Source organism: Bufo bufo, chromosome 3, assembly GCF_905171765.1.
Source record: "Bufo bufo chromosome 3, aBufBuf1.1, whole genome shotgun sequence".
Taxonomy (NCBI): domain Eukaryota; kingdom Metazoa; phylum Chordata; class Amphibia; order Anura; family Bufonidae; genus Bufo; species Bufo bufo.
Window position 1 is genome coordinate 325,943,908 of NC_053391.1, and position 27,601 is coordinate 325,971,508.

Sequence of the window (27,601 nt, forward strand, 5' to 3'; positions counted from 1 at the left end):
TCCCACCCAGTCTTCTGCAGAAAGCGCACAGATGGCGCATGAAAACCAAGCCCATCAGTCTGTCACATCACCCCCATGCATATCAGGGAAACTGTTTGAGCCTCAAGTTATGCAGCAGTCTCTTATGCTGTTTGAAGACACTGCTGGCAGGGTTTCCCAAGGTCATCCACCTAGCCCTTCCCCAGGGGTGGAAGAGATAGAATGCACTAACGCACAACCACTTATGTTTCCTGATGATGAGGACATGGGAATACCACCTCAGCACGTCTCTGATGATGACGAAACACAGGTGCCAACTGCTGCGTCTTTCTGCAGTGTGCAGACTGAACAGGAGGTCAGGGATCAAGACTGGGTGGAAGACGATTCAGGGGACGATGAGGTCCTAGACCCCACATGGAATGAAGGTCGTGCCACTGACTTTCACAGTTCGGAGGAAGAGGCAGTGGTGAGACCGAGCCAACAGCGTAGCAAAAGACAAAGAGGGAGCAGTGGGCAAAAGCAAAACACCCGCCGCAAAGAGACTCCGCCTGCTACTGACCGCCGCCATCTGGGACCGAGCACCCCAAAGGCAGCTTCAAGGAGTTCCCTGGCATGGCACTTCTTCAAACAATGTGCTGACGACAAGACCCGAGTGGTTTGCACGCTGTGCCATCAGAGCCTGAAGCGAGGCATTAACGTTCTGAACCTTAGCACAACCTGCATGACCAGGCACCTGCATACAAAGCATGAACTGCAGTGGAGTAAACACCTTAAAAACAAGGAAGTCACTCAGGCTCCCCCTGCTACCTCTTCTGCTGCTGCCGCCTCTGCCTCTTCCTCCGCCTCTGGAGGAACGTTGGCACCTGCCGCCCAGCAAACATGGGATGTACCACCAACACCACCACCTGCGTCACCAAGCATCTCAACCATGTCACACGGCAGCGTTCTGCTCTCCATCTCACAAACATTTGAGAGAAAGCGTAAATTCCCACCTAGCCACCCTCGATCCCTGGCCCTGAATGCCAGCATTTCTAAACTACTGGCCTATGAAATGCTGTCATTCAGGCTGGTGGACACAGACAGCTTCAAACAGCTTATGTCGCTTGCTGTCCCACAGTATGTTGTTCCCAGTCGGCACTACTTCTCCAAGAGAGCCATGCCTTCCCTGCACAACCAAGTATCCGATAAAATCAAGTGTGCACTGCGCAACGCCATCTGTGGCAAGGTCCACCTAACCACAGCTACGTGGACCAGTAAGCACAGCCAGGGACACTATATCTCCCTAACTGCACACTGGGTAAATGTAGTGGCGGCTGGGCCCCAGGCGGAGAGCTGTTTGGCGCACGTTCTTCCGCCGCCAAGGATCGCAGGGCAACATTCTTTGCCTCCTGTTGCCTCCTCCTCCTGCTCAGCTTCCTCCTCCTCTTCTTCCACCTGCTCATCCAGTCAGCCACACACCTTCACCACCAACTTCAGCACAGCCCGGGGTAAACGTCAGCAGGCCATTCTGAAACTCATATGTTTGGGGGACAGGCCCCACACTGCACAGGAGTTGTGGCGGGGTATAGAACAACAGACCGACGAGTGGTTGCTGCCGGTGAGCCTCAAGCCCGGCCTGGTGGTGTGCGATAATGGGCGAAATGCAGCTCTGGGACTAGCCGGTTTGACGCACATCCCTTGCCTGGCGCATTTGCTGAATTTGGTGGTGCAGAAGTTCATTCAAAACTACCCCGACATGTCAGAGCTGCTGCATAAAGTGCGGGCCGTCTGTTCGCGCTTCCGGCGTTCACATCCTGCCGCTGCTCGCCTGTCTGCGCTACAGCGTAACTTCGGCCTTCCCGCTCACCGCCTCATATGCGACGTGCCCACCAGGTGGAACTCCACCTTGCACATGCTGGACAGACTGTGCGAGCAGCAGCAGGCCATAGTGGAGTTTCAGCTGCAGCACGCACGGGTCAGTCGCACTGCGGAACAGCACCACTTCACCACCAATGACTGGGCCTCCATGCGAGACCTGTGTGCCCTGTTGCGCTGTTTCGAGTACTCCACCAACATGGCCAGTGGCGATGACGCCGTTATCAGCGTTACAATACCACTTCTATGTCTCCTTGAGAAAACACTTAGGGCGATGATGGAAGAGGAGGTGGCCCAGGAGGAAGAGGAGGAAGAGGGGTCATTTTTAGCACTTTCAGGCCAGTCTCTTCGAAGTGACTCAGAGGGAGTTTTTTTGCAACAGCAGAGGCTAGGTACAAATGTGGCCAGACAGGGCCCACTACTGGAGGACGAGGAGGACGAGGATGAGGTGGAGGAGGATGAGGATGAAGCAGGTTCACAGCGGGCTGGCACCCAACGCAGCTCGGGCCCATCACTGGTGCGTGGCTGGGGGGAAACAGGACGATGACGATACGTCTCCCACAGAGGACAGCTTGTCCTTACTTCTGGGCAGCCTGGCACACATGAGCGACTACATGCTGCAGTGCCTGCGCAATGACAGCAGAGTTGCCCACATTTTAACGTGTGCGGACTACTGGGTTGCCACCCTGCTGGATCCACGGTACAAAGACAATGTGCCCACCTTACTTCATGCACTGGAGCGTGATAGTAAGATGCGCGAGTACAAGCGCACGTTGGTAGACGCGCTACTGAGAGCATTCCCAAATGTCACATGGGAACAAGTGGAAGCCCAAGGCAAAGGCAGAGGAGGAGCAAGAGGTCACCAACGCAGCTGTGTCACGGCCAGCTCCTCTGAGGGCAGGGTTAGCATGGCAGAGATGTGGAAAAGTTTTGTCACCACACCACAGCTAACTGCACCACCACCTGATACGGAACGTGTTAGCAGGAGGCAACATTTCAATAACATGGTGGAACAGTACCTGTGCACACCCCTCCACGTACTGACTGATGGTTCGGCCCCATTCAACTTCTGGGTCTCCAAATTGTCCACGTGGCCAGAGCAAGCCTTTTATGCCTTGGAGGTGCTGGCCTGCCCGGCGGCCAGCGTTTTGTCTGAACGTGTATTCAGCACGGCAGGGGGCGTCATTACAGACAAACGCAGCCGCCTGTCTACAGCCAATGTGGACAAGCTGACGTTCATAAAAATTAACCAGGCATGGATCCCACAGGACCTGTCCATCCTTGTGCAGATTATACATTAACTACCTCCCCTTAACAATATATTATTGTACTCCAGGGCACTTCCTCATTCAATCTTATTTTTATTTTCATTTTACCATTATATTGCGGGGCAACCCAAAGTTGAATGAACCTCTCCTCTGTCTGGGTGCCGGGGCCTAAAAATATCTGGCAGTGGCCTGTTCCAGTGGTGGGTGACGTGAAGCCTGATTCTCTGCTATGACATGCAGACTGATTCTCTGCTGACATGAAGCCTGAATCTCTGTTATGGGACCTCTCTCCTCTGTCTGGGTGCCGGGGCCTAAAAATATCTGACAGTGGCCTGCTCCAGTGGTGGGTGACGTGAAGCCTGATTCTCTGCTATGACATGAAGACTGATTCTCTGCTGACATGAAGCCTGAATCTCTGTTATGGGACCTCTCTCCTCTGTCTGGGTGCCGGGGCCTAAAAATATCTGACAGTGGCCTGTTCCAGTGGTGGGTGACGTGAAGCCTGATTCTCTGCTATGACATGCAGACTGATTCTCTGCTGACATGAAGCCTGAATCTCTGTTATGGGACCTCTCTCCTCTGTCTGGGTGCCGGGGCCTAAAAATATCTGACAGTGGCCTGCTCCAGTGGTGGGTGACGTGAAGCCTGATTCTCTGCTATGACATGAAGACTGATTCTCTGCTGACATGAAGCCTGAATCTCTGTTATGGGACCTCTCTCCTCTGTCTGGGTGCCGGGGCCTAAAAATATCTGACAGTGGCCTGTTCCAGTGGTGGGTGACGTGAAGCCTGATTCTCTGCTATGACATGAAGACTGATTCTCTGCTGACATGAAGCCAGATTCTCTGTTACGGGACCTCTCTCCTCTGCCTGGGTGCCGGGGCCTAAATATATGACAATGGACTGTTACAGTGGTGGGTGACGTGAAGCCAGATTCTCTGCTATGGCATGAAGAGACTGATTCTCTGCTGACGTGAAGCCAGATTCTCTGCTATGGGACCTCTTTCCAATTGATATTGGTTAATTTTTATTTATTTTATTTTAATTCATTTCCCTATCCACATTTGTTTGCAGGGGATTTACCTACATGTTGCTGCCTTTTGCAGCCCTCTAGCTCTTTCCTGGGCTGTTTTACAGCCTTTTTAGTGCGGAAAAGTTCGGGCCCCTATTGACTTCAATGGGGTTCGGGTTCGGGACGAAGTTCGGGTCGGGTTCGGATCCCGAACCCGAACATTTCCGGGAAGTTCGGCCGAACTTCTCGAACCCGAACATCCAGGTGTTCGCTCAACTCTAGTCAGGAGTCCATTTTCGGGCACTCCTGCCACTCCACTGTTTTTCAGTAGTTGGGGCACCAGAAATACGCAGAACTACACAGCTGCAGTACTGAAGTGAATGGGAGCAGTGCTGTAGTAACCAGCTCTGTCCACTAAATAGTGGACGGAGCTGTTCAGTTCTAGTGCCTATTTCTGGCACCAGAGCTACAGAAAAACTGTTGATTGAAGGTGTTCTGACTCCTGCACCCTTACAAATCAGATCCAAATTAAAAAGAGAGAGAGTACAGGTTCCTGGCGTTGTCCGTGCCTCCTATTGGCTTCAGGTGAGCGCACCACCCTTGCTTTCTTTCTTACAAATCAGATGTTTTTCAGTAGCTCTTAACATGCCATCAATATAAATGTTTTGAAAAACCCCTTTAAGTAATTTTTTCATATTCGATGGAAGTGCAACAATACACTTTTACTTTTTGCATCAAGCAATGATATTTAATATACGAAATGGCTACTTTTTATATGTTTTTAAAGCATACTAGTTACAATTAAATTCTAATACTTAATCACCCTTAAATATACACTCACCTAAAGAATTATTAGGAACACCATACTAATACGGTGTTGGACCCCCTTTTGCCTTCAGAACTGCCTAATTCTACATGACATTGATTCAACAAGGTGCTGATAGCATTCTTTAGAAATGTTGGCCCATATTGATAGGATAGCATCTTGCAGTTAATGGAGATTTGAGGGATGCACATCCAGGGCACGAAGCTCCCGTTCTACCACATCCCAAAGATGCTCTATTGTGTTGAGATCTGGTGACTGTGGGGGCCATTTTAGTACAGTGAACTCATTGTCATGTTCAAGAAACCAATTTGAAATGATTCGAGCTTTGTGACATGGTGCATTATCCTGCTGGAAGTAGCCATCAGAGGATGGATACATGTTCTCATTCTGTTTACACCAAATTCGGACTCTACCATTTGAATGTCTCAACAGAAATCGAGACTCATCAGACCAGGAAACATTTTTCCAGTCTTCAACAGTCCAATTTTGGTGAGCTCGTGCAAATTGTAGCCTCTTTTTCCTATTTGTAGTGGAGATGAGTGGTACCCGGTGGGGTCTTCTGCTGTTGTAGCCCATCCGCCTCAAGGTTGTGCGTGTTGTGGCTTCACAAATGCTTTGCTGTATACCTCGGTTGTAACGAGTGGTTATTTCAGTCAACGTTGCTCTTCAGTTTGAATCAGTCGGCCCATTCTCCTCTGACCTCTAGCATCCACAAGGCATTTTTGCCCATAGGACTGCCGCATACTGGATGTTTTTCCCTTTTCACACCATTCTTTGTAAACCCTAGAAATGGTTGTGCGTGAAAATCCCAGTAACTGAGCAGATTGTGAAATACTCAGACCGGCCCGTCTGACACCAACAACCATGCCACGCTCAAAATTGCTTAAATCACCTTTCTTTCCCATTCTGACATTCAGTTTGGAGTTCAGGAGATTGTCTTGACCAGGACCACACCCCTAAATGCATTGAAGTAACTGCCATGTGATTGGTTGAGTAGATAATTGCATTAATGAGAAATAGAACAGGTGTTCCTAATAATTCTTTAGGTGAGTGTATAACCTGCTTTGTAATATGGTCAATAAGAGGGCTATGTCTACACTTCTTGTCCCTAGAACAAGGCTGAGCATGCAAGGTCCATCTCCTATGCTCAATATCGAACTGGAGGCATCTGTTGATCAGCTTCTAGCAGAGGATACCAGTGGGTACGAAAGCAAAAGGACTGGCACTTCTTCTGCAAGTTCAAAGCTATGCATTGGAGGTGTCCAACAATGCAACAATGTGTATGTTGAAAAGCAGTTTATATTAGAAAGCTTCATCATATATTGAAGGTTTGTTGTGCCCAGAGAAACCCTTTAAGAATAATTATAATAGATACAATGCCGATGGAAAGTATTTAAGTCAGTAATAACCTCACAGATGAGTTAATAAATAAAACTTCTATATTTCAGATGAGAAAGGAATAAATTAGGCGAATCAACCACCACAAGGTCTAAAATGATAATCATTGCAATGTAATCTAAGCCCAGATATTGCCTAAATGTTTTCACTTCTAAATCATAAAATATAGGGCACATTTAGTAAGACCAATGTTTTAGATGCTAGTCTTAATAAAACCCCTGTGCTGGCAGTGGTTCCGCCGAAGTTATGAAGAGGTGCCAGCCTCTACATAACTTTGGCAGATCCTCTGCCAGTTCTTAATGTACATCCACAGTTCTAAATGTAAGGCAGCTTCTTTGTTGTCTTACATTTAGACCTTTTTCTACACCTAAAACAGGCGTAGAAAATAGTAAATGAGACGGGCCTACCGACCCCTCCCCTTCCCACACCAGGCCCACAATTTTAGACCTGGCGTAAGCAGGGTGAAGTAGCAGTTTGCAGCGCAACTAAACACTGTGCCACAGTCGGCACCTGAAATACTAATTTAGGTGTATTTCGGATTGATAAATGACCCCCAATATTCTTATATCTACAGCATACAGTTTTAACTTTCCTCTGATCATATAATTCTTCACTACATTTCTTCAGCAATGCTATGTTATCAGCAGATGGTCAAACAAATGTGTGATAAAGAATCAGCAATGAGAATGGTGAAGACATTTCATAGGCTGCCTGTTAGGAAAAAAGAGGGAAAAGCAGAACATACATCTCTTGCTAACTGGCAGATACAATTATTCCATTTACTTTCATGGTGACAAGCAGCACATTATTTTTGCACAAGCCATAACCTTGCGCACATGAAAGCTACCATATGACCTTAAGGAAAGGTCTCCTTCTATTAGCCACTGCAATATATATCTGCAATGACAGATAGGAAAGTTGAGAGTTATTACTTCATAGACAGAGAGAACTAGCAATACCTGTGACCCCTTGACTCTGAAGCTTGTATAACAGAACCGTTATATTCCATAGTTACACTGTAATATCTATTTCCTAACCTTAGCAGTTGATTGTCCAAATATCTAGATAACAAAGGGTAATTGAAATGAAGGTAGACATATATAATATTAAAAGAAGGCAGATGGAATATTTCTTCTCATAACTGTACTAAACTATGATAATACAATTTCTTACACTTTCTTAAATCATAGATGTGAGAACATTAGATGAAATAAGATAACACAAAATTGAAAGACCTTACCAACATAAGTAGAGTGAGACATGAATGAAAATTCAACATAAACACAACTTGCAATGATAGTAATGGAAACAAATAACAACATTATACTGCAGGACTATAGACATAAGATGCTACACTGTGTGGGTGGGCCACTTACAAGTGTTGGGTTTGAGAATGCTGCTGGCAAGGGTTTGTCCTGATGGGCCAGACAAGGAGAAGACAGAGATGCAGTCATCATCTTGGGAGCAGCCAGCCTGGATGGCACGGAGGTAGCTGTGACTGCGCATTCGGAAACAGCCAGGGAGATCCAAAGCTTCAACAGCATGGGACTCCACTTCGCTGAACACCGATTCACATGTGGCCCCTGATTGGTGGTTTAGTTCACCCTTAACCTGAAAATGAAAGATAAGTTAGATCACACGAAACAACAAATTCAGATGTACGAAATCAGAGAAACGCACATAGGATATGACATTAGAAGAGGAATAAATTGTCTCAGACCATTGTACCAAATCAGACTTAAACATTTCTCAACTATGTACAAAGCAAAAGCAAACAATCTATTAACTACTGGAAGAGAAGCATGTGACGTGGATTATAAATGCCAATATGCTTCATACAGTCTTGTATTCTAACCATACCCAAGGAATGGTAAGCAAAGGTATGTGCCAATGATAGCCATGTATCCATATAACTTGGATCCTGATGGATACTAGGATTTTGATTGGTGTTGGCCCCACCAAGAAGAGCAAAAATTACATCCCTTAACTTGTCTCTACATTTTGAATGAAGGTGCCATATATTAATCCAATATTACATTTAATTATTAATTAGGCTTGAAAGAGATAGGAGGATATGATGTATGAGCATCCACCACTGGGTGACAATGTAAAGGTCTGCAAGGTCTACCTTAGGGTTTCTCAATATTATTCTACTGGACATCACCATCCAAAATATGGTAATATCCAAGTATCACAATTGTTCATATTCCATGCCAACATTTAAAAAAATGACCAATTTATCTTAAAATTTGTCTCATAAACCCTATAAAAATTAAATTAAGCACCAAAACACCAAAAGGGTCAGTAATGCTGCTAAACCAAAGACTAGTGCAACTATGAAAAAAAGAATGTGGACCATATAATCTCTAAAAACTGCCCATACCAGTGTTTAATTTGCAAGGGCGGGGGGGGGGGGAGGTGGGGAATCTGACCATTGAACCTTGCTTCACAGTTTAGGAAGCGCTGCTGTAGGGTACTGTAGAGGACTATTTTTAGTCATTTTCATAAATGTGTGGTTAGTGAAGGTTGTGGAAACTCTATAATTATTATTATTATTATTATTTTCTTTTGATAAAAAAATCTATTTGATCAACTGGGAAGTGACTGTCTCCTCACTCTTATATATAAGATTATATAAACTCTGTAACAAAACGGTCAAAGGTTGATACAATAATGGGTAATATCCGTAACTTTAGTGTTATGATTATAAATTCTGACAGAAAAGGTGAGTTAATGATACATGCTGCAGACAAACACAGTATAGTAGATGAAAGCAAAGTACACCTTTACTAAACCTTTACCATAGAATTCCTTGCATTACTGAAAATTAAAGCTCTGGGCTAGATTTCTTTATCTTTTGTTGTCTGCTGCCTTGCAAGAAACTAATGTGTACTACAACAAAAATCTTGCATGCCTTGGGCTACCTGAAGCCAATTTAAAAAGTTAATATAAAAAAAGTGGCTAAAGGACGTTTAATATTGGATTTTCTAAGGGTTTTTTATTTACTTATCCGCTCATCTAAAGAAGTTTCTTCCCTTTTTGTGGTCGAGCAGGAGCTCATTAACCGCACACATCTGCTAGGATGCATTGCAATTAGCTGTTGGGAACCCCTTCCTCCTTTGCAGATTAAATGGTCGTCCCTCAATATTGCCCCAGAAATACATGTGGTATGTAATGCCCCACAATTTCCTTCACTGTCTAGAGAGAAATATAGCCATGCATTTCTATAAATTCGTAGATTGTAAGCCGTTTGTAACTCGTCTTGCTGATGCTTAGTGCAATGGTCTGTATTATGTATGTGCACCCCTTTACATATGTACAGCGCAATGGAATGAATGGCGCTTTAATAATAAATAATAATATTTCAGACATAGCAAAGAATGAATGAATGAAAGGTATCTGGATTACTTAATTGTGAGATCACTACACAGGTACCGAGAAGAAGGGAAGGGAACAGGTAAGTTACTGTTAGTCCACCACTGAATACAGCAAAACGTGGACCAAAAACATAAACAGCAGCGAGCGCTACCAAAGGGGAAAATTAAAGACAAAGAAAATATTTATTGCATGCATATTAAAATAAAAATGCATTTAATTGCATTTAAAATGTTGTGTTCACTGTATAGTAATACTTTTTATAGGATAAACCCTTTAATATTATGCATTGGATTTAAATACTAAGGCCAAGTGCAACATTTCCCCTTAAATTACCCTTTGCATTGCAAGGGCTGAAGTCTGGCAAAATCCAAAGTAATCAGTGAGAGAGCACAGAATGCTCTCACGTCTACAATGATATTTTTCCACACAGGGTGAATGGGCTTTTTTTTAAATCTTCATTTGCATACATTGTACTGTACTTTAATGCAGATGTATGGTGCACAATCCACATCCAGTGTCCACAAAAAATAATACACCACATCTGAACATGGTCTTACAGATCAATGTATAAAATATTTTGCCACAAGGATCTGTATCATGTCTGGTATGGTGTAGGTTTTCTTTAATAATTATTTGTCTGGGTTGGGACCTTTCATATCTTTCCTTCTCACAATTCAATTTTATCCTTAAATGAGACTTACTATGATCAAGCAAAGCTAGGGTTATGATCAACTGAGAAGCAATACAGTATATGACATCATCAGGGTTGTATTATCTCCTTATAATGGCAACAAACTACAATAAGTACGAGAACAGCAAAACATAAATAAAGCTATAGCCTAAAATATTGATGACCTATTCTCAGGATAGGTTATCAGTATCAGATCAGTGAGATCAATGGGGGTCCAACTCTCAGTACCCCCATCAATTAGCTGTTCTTCAGCTTGTGACATTACACCCATTGGCCACATTGTCTTCCTACAGCTTAGTCCTATTCAAGTGAATAGGACTAAGCTACAGCACTAAGTATAGCCACTGTACAATTTATTGCCTTGTCTTCATATACTACAGCCCTTTCCAACATTTGATTGGACCCCCGATGATCTGATATTGATGACCTATCCTGAAGTTTTAAAAACCTCTTTGAACTATAATTCATAACAGCCAACTCAGTCTTATTTTTTTATGATACTTGAGTTTTCATTTTTGGAGTACATTTTGTATAACAGGAAAAGAACAGAGAAATATATTCCTATTGCGCTGCTTGTGGTTGCTTAGTTGTGCTAGCACCCGCTCTTATGACAGTAACAGTAACTCAAGAACGTCAAATGGTGGTTACATATGATTCTTTTCAAATTGATACTGCACTTACTAGGTATTGTTCCTGTGATTTATGATTCCTCTGTATCCTAAACCTTGGCGAGCTTGGGCCCTGAGTAATTCCCGGGTAAAATAAGCCTTCATGTCTGTTGTGATACTGCAATAAAATTGACTCATTTTACAAGTGCCCATGATCTCCAAATTGCAGCATACAAATCTGTGATGTGGAATCCTTGTCATCAGAATAAGGTTTTCTTCAAATCTGCGTTGGAGGATTCATTAGGAGCCACTGTTGCATATTCCATCGCAAATGCCGGGCAAAATAGTACAACATGTTGTACTAGTTTGTCTGGTAAAATGATGGGCACAATGACACAAACCCAATGTACACCATTGTAGTCAATGAGGTCCATCGAGTGCTACTGATGTGTCAAGTGATGGATCTGGTATGACCCTTATTTTCTTTGTTCTGCTCCTATTATGGGGCAGAACAATGGAAATAACAATGCAGGTGTGAGCCCGGCTTAAAGATGGATTCAAAGTGAACACAGAAGATACATTTTTTTTAAAGTTAAAAACTGGTTACATTAATTTGCATTCCAAAGACATGTACAATAAATTCTTAAAGGATCCATTCCTTTGTGTGGTTTATAAGAAATATCTTTAAAAAAAACCCTCAAAAGACAAGCATAAAAACGTCAATACTGAGTCTTCTCAACCTTTATCTTAGGAAAAGTTTCTGGAGACTTACAATAAGGAGACAGTTGCTGTCTGTAATGTGACATCTATAGCACAATACTAAGATTAGAACCTTTAGTTTATAGAGTACAGGTATTCGGCAGTAGACTAGGGGTGGCCAAATAATCTATAGCGATCTTCTGATCAACCGCTGACATATGGCCAATAGATTGCAATGAGCAGCAATTATTCCTCAGTTCTGCAAATGGCATTTATGACGTAGACAAAGTTACTAGAGATGAGCGAATCGAATCCTACGAAGTGGAATTTGATCGGAATTTCAGGATCAATTTGATTCGCCTCGAAGCCAAATTTCCTTGTGCTTCGGGTTAGTGAATTGATTTAACCTGAAATAATGTAAAAAAATAAAAAATAAATCATACTTACCTCCTCCATTTGCTTGCGACGGGCCGCCAGCCGCCATCTTGATTGAAGAGCTCGGACGAAATCCAAGGCGCAGTGATGACATAATCTCGCGCTCTCACACCAGATCTTCAAGCAAGATGGCGGCGGCCGGCCCTTCGCGAGCAAATGGAGGCGGTAAGTTTGCTAAAAAAAATAAATTATGCTAATTGTACACAGTTTTTACACTTCATGTATGAACACGACATCTGAGTGGTACAATGACGGGGGGGGGGGGGGGGGGGGGGTGTTTGGTGCTATCACAGCTCCCTGTCATTGCACCTACTACTTACAAAAAAAATGCAAAAAATCTACAGGATCGAACTTTTAAAAAATTCACTCATCTCTAAAAGTTACCATAATACAAGGCACTTGATAATGTATTGTGATTTTCCATATTGCCTCCTTTGCTGGCTTAATTCATTTTTCCATCATATTATACACTGCTCGTTTCCAGGCGTTTACGACCACCCTGCAATCCAGTACTAGTGGCCATGATTGCACACTATAGGAAAAAGCACTGGTCTCTCTGGTGGTCAGGACCATGGGAGCACGCTTAGACGTGGATATGCAGCACGTAAGATATAACCCCAGAAAACGAACAGTGTAAAACGTGATGGAAAAATGAATCCAGCCAGCAAAGGAAGCATTATGGACAATCACAGTACATTAGTAAGTGGCTTCTATTAACTTTCTCTACATGATAAACGCCACTTACTGAAGAGAGACAATCCCTTTAAAAATGTGCTATGGTTTCCTGAAAAGTAAGCAGCTGAATGCTGTGGCTACACAAGGAAGGTGATGTTGTGATGTACCTTCAAGATCATTTAGGGTAAACAATTTCTAAACGCAGGCTGAAACAACCAGAATAAAAGGGAGACTCCTATCCCATTTATATATACTGTATAGTTTATACAAATGTAGGAAACTGTACAGATGGCATGCTACTCTGACCATTGTCATTGTGAGCTATGCTATTTGTGAGCTAGTGTGTTATTCTAGAACACAAACTACTGAAATAGCATAGCTCTCTGAGGTCCAATACTTAAATAGAGCAGAGCACCATCTGTATAAAATATTTCCATTAAAATTTACCATATAAATATTAAAGGGTTGTCCAGTATCCTCAAGACAAGCCATCAATATCAGATTGGTGAGGGTCTCCCGGGACCCCAGATGATCAGCTGGTTGAAGGGGTCACGGTGCTCATGTGAGCACTTAATCCTTTTCAATGTTTACTTGAACGTGGTCTACTTTGTCCTATAATTCGGTGTAGTGTCATTACAGCTGTTTGTACCATTCACGTACACAGCATTGACATTACAATCTGGATGGTGTGCAGGAAAACACTGAAGAGGACATAGTGCTCACAGACCCCCACTAATATTGATGACCTGTCCTGAGGATAGGTCACCAATATCATGAAACTGCAAACCCCTTTAAAGGTCATCTGTCAGTAGATTTGTACCTATGAAACTGGCTGAAGGCATCTGTGTTGGTCCCATGTTAAAAACATTTAAAATGATGTTTAAATATATGCAAATGAGACTCTAGGAGCAACGGGGGTGTTTCTGTTACTCTTAGAGGCTCTGCTCCCTCTGCAAATGCCACAGTTTCTTCAGTTTGATTGACAGGACCAGACAGTGAAAATATCATCATGTTTGACCCTATCAATCAGAGTGAAGAAGGCACAGCAGGTGCAAAGAGAGCAGAGCCTCTAGGTGTAACAGCAACGCCCCTGTTGCTCTTAGAGGCTCATTTGCATATGTTGAAACATCATTTTACTCAGCAATGCAGAAAAATATGAACATGGGACCAACACGGTGTCTTCAGCTGCTAAGTGCACATGTAACAGGTCACCCAGATTCATAGGTACAGATCTGCTGACAGATGCCTTTTAAAGGGGTTTGCAATGTATGGAAAAATCTTTCTTTTATTTGAAGTACAATTATCAAATTGAAGATGTGTAGATGGTGGAGACTGTGATCAGCAATAGATAATACTTTCCCAGCACTTCCACTATGTTATTAAAAAGTGCAGATATGATATCTGAGGCCAATGATTGGCTGCACAGTGACCTGTGCACGTAGAACGTCACTGTCATTTTTCAGGGTTTTTTAATGGGTTGGACACTGATTTATAATGCAGCTTCCAATAGATGACACTAGAGAGGCAGTTTTCTTACCTCTGGAGGAAAGGTTATTGCATACATATTTCCAGGAATCACCAATTGGATCTCTGCAAAGAGCACCTGTACTTGTCAAGAGGTGCATCAAACACATCTTAAACACAACACCATAACCCTGTTCTGTACTCTGTATGGGCAGCAAGGTTACAACACTGGGGTCCGGAATTCAGATCCTACCAAGAGTAAAATCTGAAAGTGTATGTCTGTGTTTCCTGCGGGTTCTCCAGTTTCTTCCCGCGCTTCAAAGACCGACATGTGAACATCAGGTGATGATAGTATGTGTAAAGGCACTGCAAAATACGTTGGTACTATATAAGGCTACTTTCACACTTGCCTTGTTAATTCCAGTATTGAGATGCGGCAGAGGATCTCAATATTGGAATTAAATGGATCCATTTTGATTTTGCACATCAGGATCCATCCATTCCATTAGGATGTGGTTTTGTGAAATCAAAACGGAAAAAAAACAGATCCGTCACTAAACACATTGAAGGTCAATGGGTGACAGATCCGTTTTTTAGGCTCCTAAAAAAAGGATCTGTCACCATTGTTTTCAGTGACAGATCCGTTTTCTTGACCTGACACAAAACCGCAGTTTGCAGCTGTTTTGTGTCCGGTCACAAAGCGGAATGCTGACAGAGTGGAAGACATCCTGATGCTTTTCTGAACGAATCTCTTTCCATTCACAATGCATGAGGACTAAACGGAAACGTTTTGAGATCTTCTGCCGGATCTTAACATGATAAGGACCCAGGACGAGAATGCTCGTCCTAAAGGGCCGGTACTTAGCGGCATATGGGAGGTTTGTGCTCCCTCACCTCATCCATCGGGTCCCCGCGCTGCTGTGGCGAGGACTCGATGGTTGCCACGGCAGCCCCAGGCTGAATCTCCTAGGCAACTGTTAGCGTCTTACAGTGTAAGACACTAACAGTTCAATATAGCATAATACAGATGTATTGTGCTGCATTGAAACAGGGATCGGACCCTGTAATGTTGAAGTCCCAGAGTGGGACAAATAATAAAGTTTAAAAAAGTTAATAAAAAGTTTCAAGTAAAAAAAAGTTAAAAAAAGAAAAGTAGACATTAGGTATCGTCATTTCACATGACCTAACCCTTCAGGTGAACACTGTCAAAAAAATAAAAATAAAAACGGTGCTAAAAAAAGCCACTTTTTTGTCACCTGATATCATTACAAGTGCAACACCAAGCGATCAAAAAGGCGTATGCCTGACAAAATAGTACCAATCTAACCGTCACATCATCCCGCAAAAAATGAGCCCTAAGAAAATCGCCCAAAAAATAAAAAAACTATGGCTCAGAATAGGGAGACACTAAAACATTTTTTTTTTTTTTTTAAATGCTGTTATTGTGTAAAACTTATGTAAGAACCTGTTCTAGAAAAATATTACATGACTTACGATGAACACCGCAAAAAAATAAAAATTAAAACTGTATAAAAAAAAGCCTTTTTTATCACCTTACATCACAAAAAGTGTAATAACAAGCGATCAAAAAGTCATATGCACCCCAAAATAGTGCCAATCTAACCGTCACCTCATCCCGCAAAAATGGTACCCTTCCTAAGATAATCGCCCAAAAACTGAAAAAACTATGGCTCTCAGACTATGGAGACACTAAAACATGATTTTTTTTATTTCAAAAATGAAATCATTGTGTAAAAACTTACATAAATAAAAAAAAAGTTGACATATTAGGTGTTGCCGCGTCCATAATAACCTGCTCTATAAAAATATCACATGACCTAACCCCTCAGGTGAATACCGTTAAGAAATAAATTAAAAAAAGGTGTAAAAAGCCATTTTTACATTTTACATCACAAAAAGTGTAATAGCAAGCGATCAAAAAGTCATATTCACCCTATAATAGTACCAATCAAACCGTCATCTCATCCCGAAAAAATTAGCCCCTAAATAAGACAGTCACCCAAAAAATAAATAAAACTACAGCTTTCAAAATGTGGAGACACTAAAAAAATCTTTTTTTTTTTTCAAAAATGCTTTGTTATGTAAGACTGAAACAAACAACCAAAAAAAGTAGTCATATTTGGTATTGTCACATCCGTGACTACCTGCTCTATAAAAATACCACATGATCTAAACTGTCAGATGAATGTTGTAAATAACAAAAAATAAAAACTTTGCCAAAACAGCTATTTCTTGTTACCTTGCCTCACAAAAAGTTTAATATAGAGCAACCAAAAATCATATGTACCCTAAACTAGTACCAACAATACTGCCACCCTATCCCGTAGTTTCTAAAATGGGGCCACTTTTTTGGAGTTTCTACTCTAGGGGTGCATCAGGGGGGCTTCAAATGGGACATGGTTTCAAAAAAACAGTCCAGCAAAAATCTGCCTTCCAAAAAACGTATGGCATTCCTTTCCTTCTGCGCCCTGCCATGTGCCTGTACAGCAGTTTACGACCACATATGGGGTGTTTCTGTAAACTACAGAATCAGGGCCATAAATATTGAGTTTTGTTTGGCTGTTAACCCTTGCTTTGTAACTGGAAAAAATGGATTCAAATGGAAAATCTGCCAAAAAAGTGAAATTTTGAAATGTTATCTCTATTTTCCATTAATTCTTGTGAAACACCTAAAGGGTTAACAAAGTTTGTAAAATCAGTTTTGAATACCTTGAGGGGTGTAGCTTGTAAAATGTGGTCATTTTTGGGTGGTTTCTATTATGTAAGCCTCACAAAGTGACTTCAGACCTGAACTGGTCCTGAAAAAGTGGGTTTTAGAAATTTTCTGAAAAATTTCATGATTTGCTTTTAAACTTCTAAGCCTTCTAACGTCCCCAAAAAATAAAATGGCATTCACAAAATGATCCAAACATGAAGTAGACATATGGGTAATGTAAAGGAATAACTATTTTTGGAGGTATTACTATCTATTATAAAAGTAGAGAAATTGAAATTTGGAAATTTGCTAATTTTTTAGAAAATTTGGGTAAATTTGGAATTTTTTTATAAATACTTTTTTTGACTCAATCTTACCATTGTCATGAAGTACAATACGTGACGAGAAAACTATCTCAGAATGGCCTGGATAAGTAGAAGTGTTTTAAAGTTATCACCACAGAAAATGGCCGGGTCCTTAAGGTGAATTATGGCAGGGTCCTTAAGAGGTTAATACCGGAAAACAACACAAGTGTGAAAGTAGCCTAAGGAAGAGAAATTATTCCGTACTAACAATGAGCAAAAGCTCGTAAACAGTCTCTAGATGAGTGTCTCTGGTTTGTTATGCCCTTTAACACTGACTAGTAACGTAGCTACCTATAGGTGGAACTAGGAAGACAGTTTTCATCCTTCCAGAGCATAACTAATTAGCACATTTTCCCAGGGAACATGCCTGTAAGTGTCAGGAGTTCACCCAGCCAAGTCAAGATGTCATTGTAATTGGAGGAGGAGCCAATCAGATTTCTGATGTTGTGTCCAATCCCAGAGCTGGCGGTGGGGGTTAGACTGCTGATTCATGATTGACTTGCTGGTCATTTTGTTGTAGTTCTGTACTGTGCGATACTCTGTGTTTTCTGTTTGTGCTAACATTGATCCTCCTGTTGAAGTGACTTTGGCTGGTCTCTGGATTAACGCTTTAGCTCTTCTGACTTTGACCCTTTGTCAACTTCCTTTTGCACCTCCCTGATTATTCTGGTAGGTCTGCCACTAGCTTGCCTGCACTAGTTTTCTATTCACTGCTCCACAGATATAACCTCGGTTCCTAGCAGCAGAGTCCATCCAGCCTGGCAGTGGGCTCTAATGAATAACCTTGGGTGACCTAACCCTTCTACCACCCAGAGTGATTTTTTAAGACTGGTAGCAGTTTTGGGGTACACTGGCAGTAGTCTGGATGGTGACCTTAGTACGCCCTAACAGTAGGATTACTGAAACCAGTTGGATCTCTGCAAGGAGATATGTACTGTACCTCTCCAAAAAGCATAATTTTGTGATTAAATCATTTGATTTAGTATATAATAAGTCTTGCATTGCACTGTAATTGTAAAAAAAAATTACTGTATCTAATCTCTATATCATAAAGTTCTGTAGTAGGGTACCCCATTCAAAAGGAACCCTATTAGCTAGGATGGAGGGTACCTACATAGAATGACTTGTTCTGGAGCACTCAGCTCAGCACACAGTACATGTACGACACTGTGGGAAGAATTATAGCCAGACCACACTGATTAATAATCAATAATAATTTATTGACTTGATAAAATGCAAAAAATAAAAAATAAATACCGGTATGTGTAAGGAGGAGAAGTGAAAAAGAAGAGGAGGGGAGAGGACAAGGGAAGGGGCTGGGGGAGGGAGGAAAAAGAAAGGGAAGGGGGAGAGAAAACAACATAAAATTAAAATAATGATTAAAATAACAGTATAACAATAAAATAATAAACACTGTGCAGTGTAATCAGAAATATCTTTTACATGTGATTTAATAAAGGATAACTGATTATTAATAAGTTGGTCTGGCTATAATTCTTAATAGGTTTTTGTAGTGTTTGTGTAGCCATGGGCATTGAGATGCACTTAGTTATAGCATGGTTTTTACATGTGAGTTAAACCTCTGACAGATATTAGACAGGTTACATGGTTTCTAATGGGGATATATACAGTGCATTGCAAAAGTATTCACTTTTTTCATATTTTGTTACATTACAGCCTTAAGTTCAATGTTTTGTTTATCTGAATTTTATGTAATGGATCAGAACACAATAGTCTAAGTTGGTGAAGTGAAATGAGAAAAATATATAAATAAAACTATTGTTTAGAAATAGAAAACAGAAAATTGGCATGTGCGTATGTATTCACCCCCTTTGTTAGGAAGACCATAAAAAGCTCTGGTGCAACCAATTACCTTCAGAAGTACATAATTAGTGAAATGATGTCCACCATGTGTGCAATCTAAGTGTCACATGATCGGTCATTACATATACACACCTCTTTTGAAAGGCCCTAGAGGCTGCAACACCTAAGCAAGAAGCATCACTAACCAAACACTGCCATGAAGACCAAGGAACTCTCCAAACAAGTAAGGGACAATGTTGTTGAGAAGTACAATTCAGGGTTAGGTTATAAAATATATCCAAATCTTTGATGATGCCCAAGAGCACCATCAAATCTATCATAACCAAATGGAAAGAACATGGCACAACAGCAAATCTGCCAAGAGACGGCCGCCCACCAAAACTCACGGACCGGACAAGGAGGGCATTAATCAGAGAGGCAGCACAGAGACCTAAGGTAACCCTGGAGGAGCTGCAGAGTTCGACAGCAGAGACTGGAGTATCTGTACATAGGGCGACAATAAGCCGTATGCTCCATAGAGTTGGGCTTTATGGCAGAGTGGCCAGAAGAAAGCCATTACTTTCAGCTAAAAACAAAAAGGCACATTGTGAGTTTGAAAAAAGGCATGTGAGAGACACCCAAAATGTATAGAGGAAGGTGCTCTGGTCTGATGAGACTAAAATTTAACTTTTCTGCCATTAAAGAAAACGCTATGTCTGGCAAAAACCCAACGCATCACATCACCCAAAGAACACCATCCCCACAGTGAAACATGGTGGTGGCAGCATCATGCTGTGGGGATGTTTTTCAGCAGCTGGGACTGGGAAACTGGTCAGAGTTGAGGGACAGATTGATGGTGCTAAATACAGGGATATTCTTGAGCAAAGCCTGGACAACTCTGTGCGTGATTTGAGGCTAAGGCGGAGGTTCACCTTCCAGCAGGACAACGACCCCAAACACACTGCTAAACCAACATTTGAGTGGTTTAAGGGGAAACATGTAAATGTGTTGGAATGGCCTAGTCAAAGCCCAGATCTCAATCCAATAGAAAATCTGTGGTCAGACTTAAAGATTGCTGTTCACAAGCGCAAACCATCCAACTTGAAGGAGCTGGAGCAGTTTTCCAAGGAGGAATGGGCAAAAATCACAGTGGTAAGATGTGGCAAGCTCATAGAGACTTATCCAAAGCGACTTGGAGCTGTGATTGCCGCAAAAGGTGGCTGTACAAAGTATTGACTTTAAGGGGGTGAATAGTTATGTACATTGACTTTTTCTGTTATTTTGTCCTATTTGTTGTTTGCTTCACAATAAAAAAAAATATATAATCTTCAAAGTTGTGGGTATGTTCTGTAAATTTAATTATGCAAATCATCAAACAATCCATGTTAATACCAGGTTGTGAGGCACCAAAATACGAAAAAAGACAAGGGGGTGAATACTTTTGCAAGGCACTGTATAAGCTGGTGTGCTTCTTTCGTAAGTACCATAAAAGTTTGGCCCACTGATTGGGTGGGCACAGGAGCTGTGCTTGCCCAACCAGCAGCTGTTACTGACAGCCGGTGAAAACTTTAAAGCTGCTGGATTAACCAGTTAAATGCCATGGTCTATGCTGACCGCAGCATCAAAGGGGTTTACAGAGGGAAGGCGCTCCCTCTCTGACTTCATTGGCTCCCTGTGGTGCGATTGCAGGGTGCTGATAGCTGCAGCCTGGGGCTTTACAAAAGGCTCAGGACCTGATAGCTATGGAAGCCTATAAGGAACCAGCTACCAGGCTGGGTCTCATAGGGAACTGTCAGTGTAAAACTGACAGTTCCAATGCAGTACAATACAGCATGTAGTTCATATCCCATAGAGGGACAAAAATAAAAAGTAAAAAAAAAAGTAAAAAGAAAAAAGTGTTCATATAAAAAACATTGTTCCTCAACAAGACATTTACAATAAAAAAAAAAAAGAAAAAAGAAAATAAAAAAAAATATCATATTCGGTATCTCTATGTCTGTAAAGATCAGCTCTATAAAAATATCACATCACCAACCCTGTCAGGTGAACAATGTAAAAAAAAAAGACTAATATAGAGTTATCTAAAAGTTGCATGTACCCCACAATAGTACCGATGAAACCATCACCTTATCCAGCAAAAAACAAGCCCTCACATAAGGCCTCATGCACACGGCCGTTGCCCGGCCGTGGCCGTATTGCAGCCTGCAAACAGCGGTTCATAACTTGTGGGCACCTGCCGTGTGCTCCCCGCATCACTTCCTCAGGACGTGGTCACAGCAGGAATAGTGGACAGTTTCAAAAAGGGTTTAGACGAATTCTTAAAAGTAAAAAACATTAATGCTTATGAAAATGTGTAGAAATCTGAGTCTCATTTCCTTTTGGGATTCGCATCCCCACCTATCCCTTGGTTGAACTTGATGGACATATGTCTTTTTTCAACCATATTAACTATGTACAGTAACTATGTAACTCTGCAGCATACCCAAACAGCATTTTAGGTCCACATTTATGGCATTTCAATACCACCCACAATTTAATGGGCATAGTGTGTCTTAGAAGGCACATACTGACTACCACATTGTGAGCACTATAATGCCTTATCTGTAAAAAAAACTTGCAATTTTCACTTTGCACGGTATGCTGCACATTACTTTGTGCAAAATATCTGTAGTATCAAAATGTTCACTCAATCCCTTAATACGTTGATGGGCAGAGTTTAAAAATTAGGTAACTTTTCAGGGGTCCCATTTATTATTTCACCCCAGAATCATTACTCTTGTCAGCACAAGATGCGTAAATCACTACATTGGGCCTCAGATGCGCATGATGCTCTTTCACTCTTAAGTCCTGTTGTATGTCCAGGCAAAAGATAAGGGCCACATGTAGGGTGTTTATAAAACCAGGAAGCGCATAATAATAAGAGGGCTTGCATTACACAGTGGCACACGCTGGGCACAATGTACTGGGTAGTGAAATGGCATATCTATGTAAAAATCCTGTTACCCCTTGCTGCACTGACTGTGGATCCAAATTGCCATTATACAGCTCTGTCATTCCAGCAAACCGTTCTTGTTATTGGGGTGCAAGTGCTGTTTGATACAGCCATTTAACAGGGTTTATTACAAAGAAATATTTCTACACCACGTCTTATTTGCCCTTATGCGGTGCAATTTTATGTTAAGCCCTTTTTGCCATGTATTAGTGGCAAAATAAAAAGAAATTCACCGTCCAGCGTTGCGCTTATCTATTGAAAAGCCTGTTGTGTTAAAGTAGAAGAAAATTAGGGCCTAATTGCCGTTCAGCGGTGTAGCGATATACTCTAAAGCCCTGTTTGCCGTGTATTAGTGGCGAAATAAAAATATATTCGCCGTTCAGTGTTGCACTTATCTGTTGAAAAGCCTGTTGTGTTGTGTAAAAGTTGAAAATAATTAGGGCCTAATTGCCATTCAGTGGTGCAGTGATATACTCTAAAGTCCTGTTTGACGTATATTAGTGGCAAAATAAAAAATATTTGATCTAACATTTGATTATTTGAACCAACAGTATGTCAAACAGAGACGTGCCAGGACCTGCACAGGGGAGTGGCAGAGGCCTAAATGTTTCTGGCGCAGGCAGAGGTCGCAGCAGAGTAAGGGGGCGTGGTAGCAGGGGTCACAGCGAGAGGCCTGAGCTCCCAGTGTCATCTAGCCATCATGTCTTGACCAGCAACCCAGTGATTCTTGAATGGTTGACTTCGTCTCAAGTGACATCAGACACCCCCAGCCAAGAGTTGGTGGGTTCCTCTGACATGACGCTTAATTGGCACGGCCCGGGAGCAGGCCCTGTCCTGAACCTTCCTCTGTCATTTTCAGTTCACTCACCGTGAGAAGTATTATATGCCGTAGGCTCGGCTTCACTTTTCAGCGAGGAAGAGCTACTAGAGGAGTGTCAGCAGCTACTGCCCAGCCAAGATCTGGAGGAGAAATCCGCCACTACCTCCGCTAGGTGGGCAAGTAGCGATGAGGAGAGTGGCGTGGGAGCTGGTGTTGCCAGGGCCGGTTTTAGACAAAGTGTGACCCTGGGCAAAATTGTGGCAAAAAGTGTGGCCCCAAATCCTGAAATATTGGACTAGCAGTTTGACAGGACTTTGTAGGCACAGTAGCTGATTGCAGAATGCCACATTATCTCTCTTTAGCCTTTCCACTGTAAACTGCTGATCCTGCAGCCTCTTTGGGTATGTTCACACAGAGTATTTTCTGTGCTTAATAAAACCTAATGCAGAATCCGCATCAGTTTTTTTTTGGGATGTGTTTTTTTCTGACTATTTTTATAAAACAAATAGTGGGGCGGTGGCTCACTCAAGACGGAGATGTGGAACAGGTGCTGCTAGCCCAAAGGTGAGGGACACCCACCCTCAGAAGGTAAAATATGTAAACTAAAATAATGGGCGAGCACACTTCATTTGTATCATATAGTGCATAAAATTTAATTAAATCCAATAAGTCAACACGTGATATAAATAAAATCCAATCATGCAATGAAATAAAATACAATAAAATACTATAAAACCTATGTGCTTGGATTAATACACTTAAATAAATACTGCAGATAAATAGGATGGTTTGCACAATATGGTGAAGTCCAATTAATGGTGTATGGATCAAAGTATCATATAAAAGTCCATTAAGATGATAGGGTATCTTGAATTCTCCTATCCAGGAGATCTTTGGTCACAAATCTATTGTATAGATATTGCACCAGAAGTGTGTGCTGGTGTTGTAGCTCCAATATGAAAAAAAGAGTATATAGATCTCCTCTTTCAGTCTCTGGCCGACTGCATATAGTGGACTCCTGTATATTTCCTCAACCTTGGGTGCTGGTTAGTATGTACCAGTTCACTGGATGGTATTGCAAAGTCCCATGGTCACTGTGAATATAGCAGCTTATGTATATAGTGCTTCTTACCGCCCTCGTGGTGGACGAGCTGTTTCCAGCGTGAGTCGGGCGACGCGGGATACTGCCGGCGTCTGGCTTCGTTCAGCTGCAGCTGACTTACCCGAAGTCTCACGAGATTTCTAAACGGGATTTCGTCCGGCACGACAAAGAGGGCACAGTGAGTCTCCAATATGTTCTTGGTTATTGAAAAAGTCCTTCAATTCAATTTTCACAGCATGGCCATGCTTGTGGAGGTGCTTTAATTACAGGTATGCGATCCGGCTCATACGCGTTTCGGGAACTCTCCTTCCCTTCATCAGTGGTGTCGCATCACCTGTGGGCCTCCACCTTTTATATCTTAAGTAGCACCAAAATGTGGATCACTGGATTGTTTCTTCTCAAATGCAAACAAGTGGTTTCTTTGTGCATGCAATTTATAGACATCTCTTTGAATACTTTTGCGGTTTTTCACTAGTTATTCTCATCATTATACATATATCTGTTTGCACATAATATATAATATAAATTACGTATGGAGATTATTCAGTTTTAAAACGCCAACTATAAGTCACTAAAAAATCAGCATGCGTTTTTTTATATACATATGTGTTTTTTATGCATGCGGTTTTTATGCGTTTTTTTGCAACTCATGCGTTTTTTAGCTAAATTTGTTCCCTCAATCAATATAAACAAAACTGTATGGACAGAATTTATACTATAGATTGCATATCAAAATTATGCGATATTGGAATAAAATTACATTTTTATTTTCAAAAGTTCACAATACTCTATTAATAAATATTAAAATGTTAAGATGAGACTTCATATAATAAAATGATAAAATGATATTGGCGGATAATCAGATTCATATGACAAATTTTTTTTCAAATGTTTTATATACATTTTTATAAGGATCCGTGGTTGGGACACCTGACCATGGGGTAGCCTTCCAATATAGTTCTTTATAGACAGGGATCTATGTAGATGATATATGGCTGGAGGCCCCCATCCGAGTCCACGACGCAGTGCCGATAATCGGCCAAACTGCGGCGTGTGAGTCAGAATGGGGGCATCCAGCCTACAAGAACCCAAACAGCTCCAGTTCTGCGTTTAGACCCGCTGGTATCATAGATCCAAACTCATATATCCGTCTTGATTCTAATTTTGACATCTGTTTGATATAATTGCCTCCTCGCCAGTGTCTATCCACCTTCTCCAGTGCCATGAAGATCAGTTGTGAAGGGTCTTTATTGTGAACGTCCCTATAGTGTTTTGACAGACAATGTTTGTCGTAGCCCTTCCTTATATTGGCTACATGTTCTGCCAATCTGGTTTTCATTGGACGTTTAGTTCTTCCTATATACTGTCTTTTACATGGACACTGGATCAAGTAGATGACACCGGCGGTATTGCAAGTGAGGCATTCCTTTATCTCCCATTTGTACGTATTTTGGGTAGAAGAGATAGTAATTGTTTTCCTGGGGGTGGGGTTTAACCTACAGGCCATACATTTACCACACTTGAAGAAACCAGTAAGTTTCATCCAGGTCCCCATAATTGTATTCTCTTTATTTATTGGTTTAGTTGGTTTAATAGATGGAGCTACCTTTAGGCCTAGATTCGGTGCTCTAGTAAATGTTAGAGATGGTGTGGTTGGTAAGAGATGGCCTATCACCTTATCTCCCAGGATATGATCCTTATAAAAATGTATATAAAACATTTGAAAAAATTTTTGGCATATGAATCTGATTATCCGCCAATATCATTTTATCATTTTATTATATGAAGTCTCATCTTAACATTTTAATATTTATTAATAGAGTATTGTGAACTTTTGAAAATAAAAATGTAATTTTATTCCAATATCGCATAATTTTGATATGCAATCTATAGTATAAATTCTGTCCATACAGTTTTGTTTATATTGATTGAGGGAACAAATTTAGCTAAAGTTAGTTGCAAAAAAACGCATAAAAACCGCATGCATAAAAAACGCATATGTATATAAAAAACGCATGCTGATTTTTTAGTGACTTATAGTTGGCGTTTTAAAACTGAATAATCTCCATACGTAATTTATATTATATATTATGTGCAAACAGATATATGTATAATGATGAGAATAACTAGTGAAAAACCGCAAAAGTATTCAAAGAGATGTCTATAAATTGCATGCACAAAGAAACCACTTGTTTGCATTTGAGAAGAAACAATCCAGTGATCCACATTTTGGTGCTACTTAAGATATAAAAGGTGGAGGCCCACAGGTGATGCGACACCACTGATGAAGGGAAGGAGAGTTCCCGAAACGCGTATGGGCCGGATCGCATACCTGTAATTAAAGCACCTCCACGTCCACAAGCATGGCCATGCTGTGAAAATTGAATTGAAGGACTTTTTCAATAACCAAGAACATATTGGAGACTCACTGTGCCCTCTTTGTCGTGCCGGACGAAATCCCGTTTAGAAATCTCGTGAGACTTCGGGTAAGTCAGCTGCAGCTGAACGAAGCCAGACGCCGGCAGTATCCCGCGTCGCCCGACTCACGCTGGAAACAGCTCGTCCACCACGAGGGAGGTAAGAAGCACTATATACATAAGCTGCTATATTCACAGTGACCACGGGACTTTGCAATACCATCCAGTGAACTTGTACATACTAACCAGCACCCAAGGTTGAGGAAATATACAGGAGTCCACTATATGCAGTCGGCCAGAGACTGAAAGAGGAGATCTATATACTCTTTTTTTCATATTGGAGCTACAACACCAGCACACACTTCTGGTGCAATATCTATACAATAGATTTGTGACCAAAGATCTCCTGGATAGGAGAATTCAAGATACCTTATCATATTAATGGACTTTTATATGATACTTTGATCCATACACCATTAATTGGACTTCACCATATTGTGCAAACCATCCTATTTATCTGCGGTATTTATTTAAGTGTATTAATCCAAGCACATAGGTTTTATAGTATTTTATTGTATTTTATTTCATTGCATGATTGGATTTTATTTATATCACGTGTTGACTTATTGGATTTAATTAAATTTTATGCACTATATGATACAAATGAAGTGTGCTCGCCCATTATTTTAGTTTACATATTTTTATAAAACACTTTTTGATGCAGTTTTGGCGTGGATTTTAATTCCTTCCCATTTTCAATAGGAATTCTGGACATGGACCCCGTGTTATGAATGGCCAGGGCACTTCTGTTTTTTCATGGTGCAGTTTATAGAACCACAAGCTGAAAAAAAGGGGCTGTCCCATCCTGGCCCCTGAAGTGCAGGGAGAGCACAGTGTGCATGCATGGTCATCCTCCATTATGCTATGAGTGTTCTGATAATAGGTGATCATTGGCTCTCTTATTTTCCGAAATTCCATAGCAGTGAATGGAGATAATGCTGCGCATACACACTTTTATGGGGGATCTGTGGATGACACACTGTTATGGAGATTCTGTGGAGGACACACTGTTATGGAGGATCTGTTAATGACACACTGTT

The 27,601-nt window shown here is 41.5% G+C and overlaps 1 protein-coding gene across 1 annotated transcript in view; it reads right to left on the reverse strand.

The window, feature by feature from the left end:
• The window catches only part of DLGAP3 (DLG associated protein 3), a 461,591-nt gene that overhangs the window by 250,836 nt on the left and 183,154 nt on the right, over positions 1-27,601 (reverse strand). Inside the window, exon 5 of the mRNA XM_040421907.1 lies at positions 7,713-7,947. Coding sequence (XP_040277841.1) covers positions 7,713-7,947 — 235 coding nt within the window. The remainder of the gene's footprint in view (positions 1-7,712; positions 7,948-27,601) is intronic.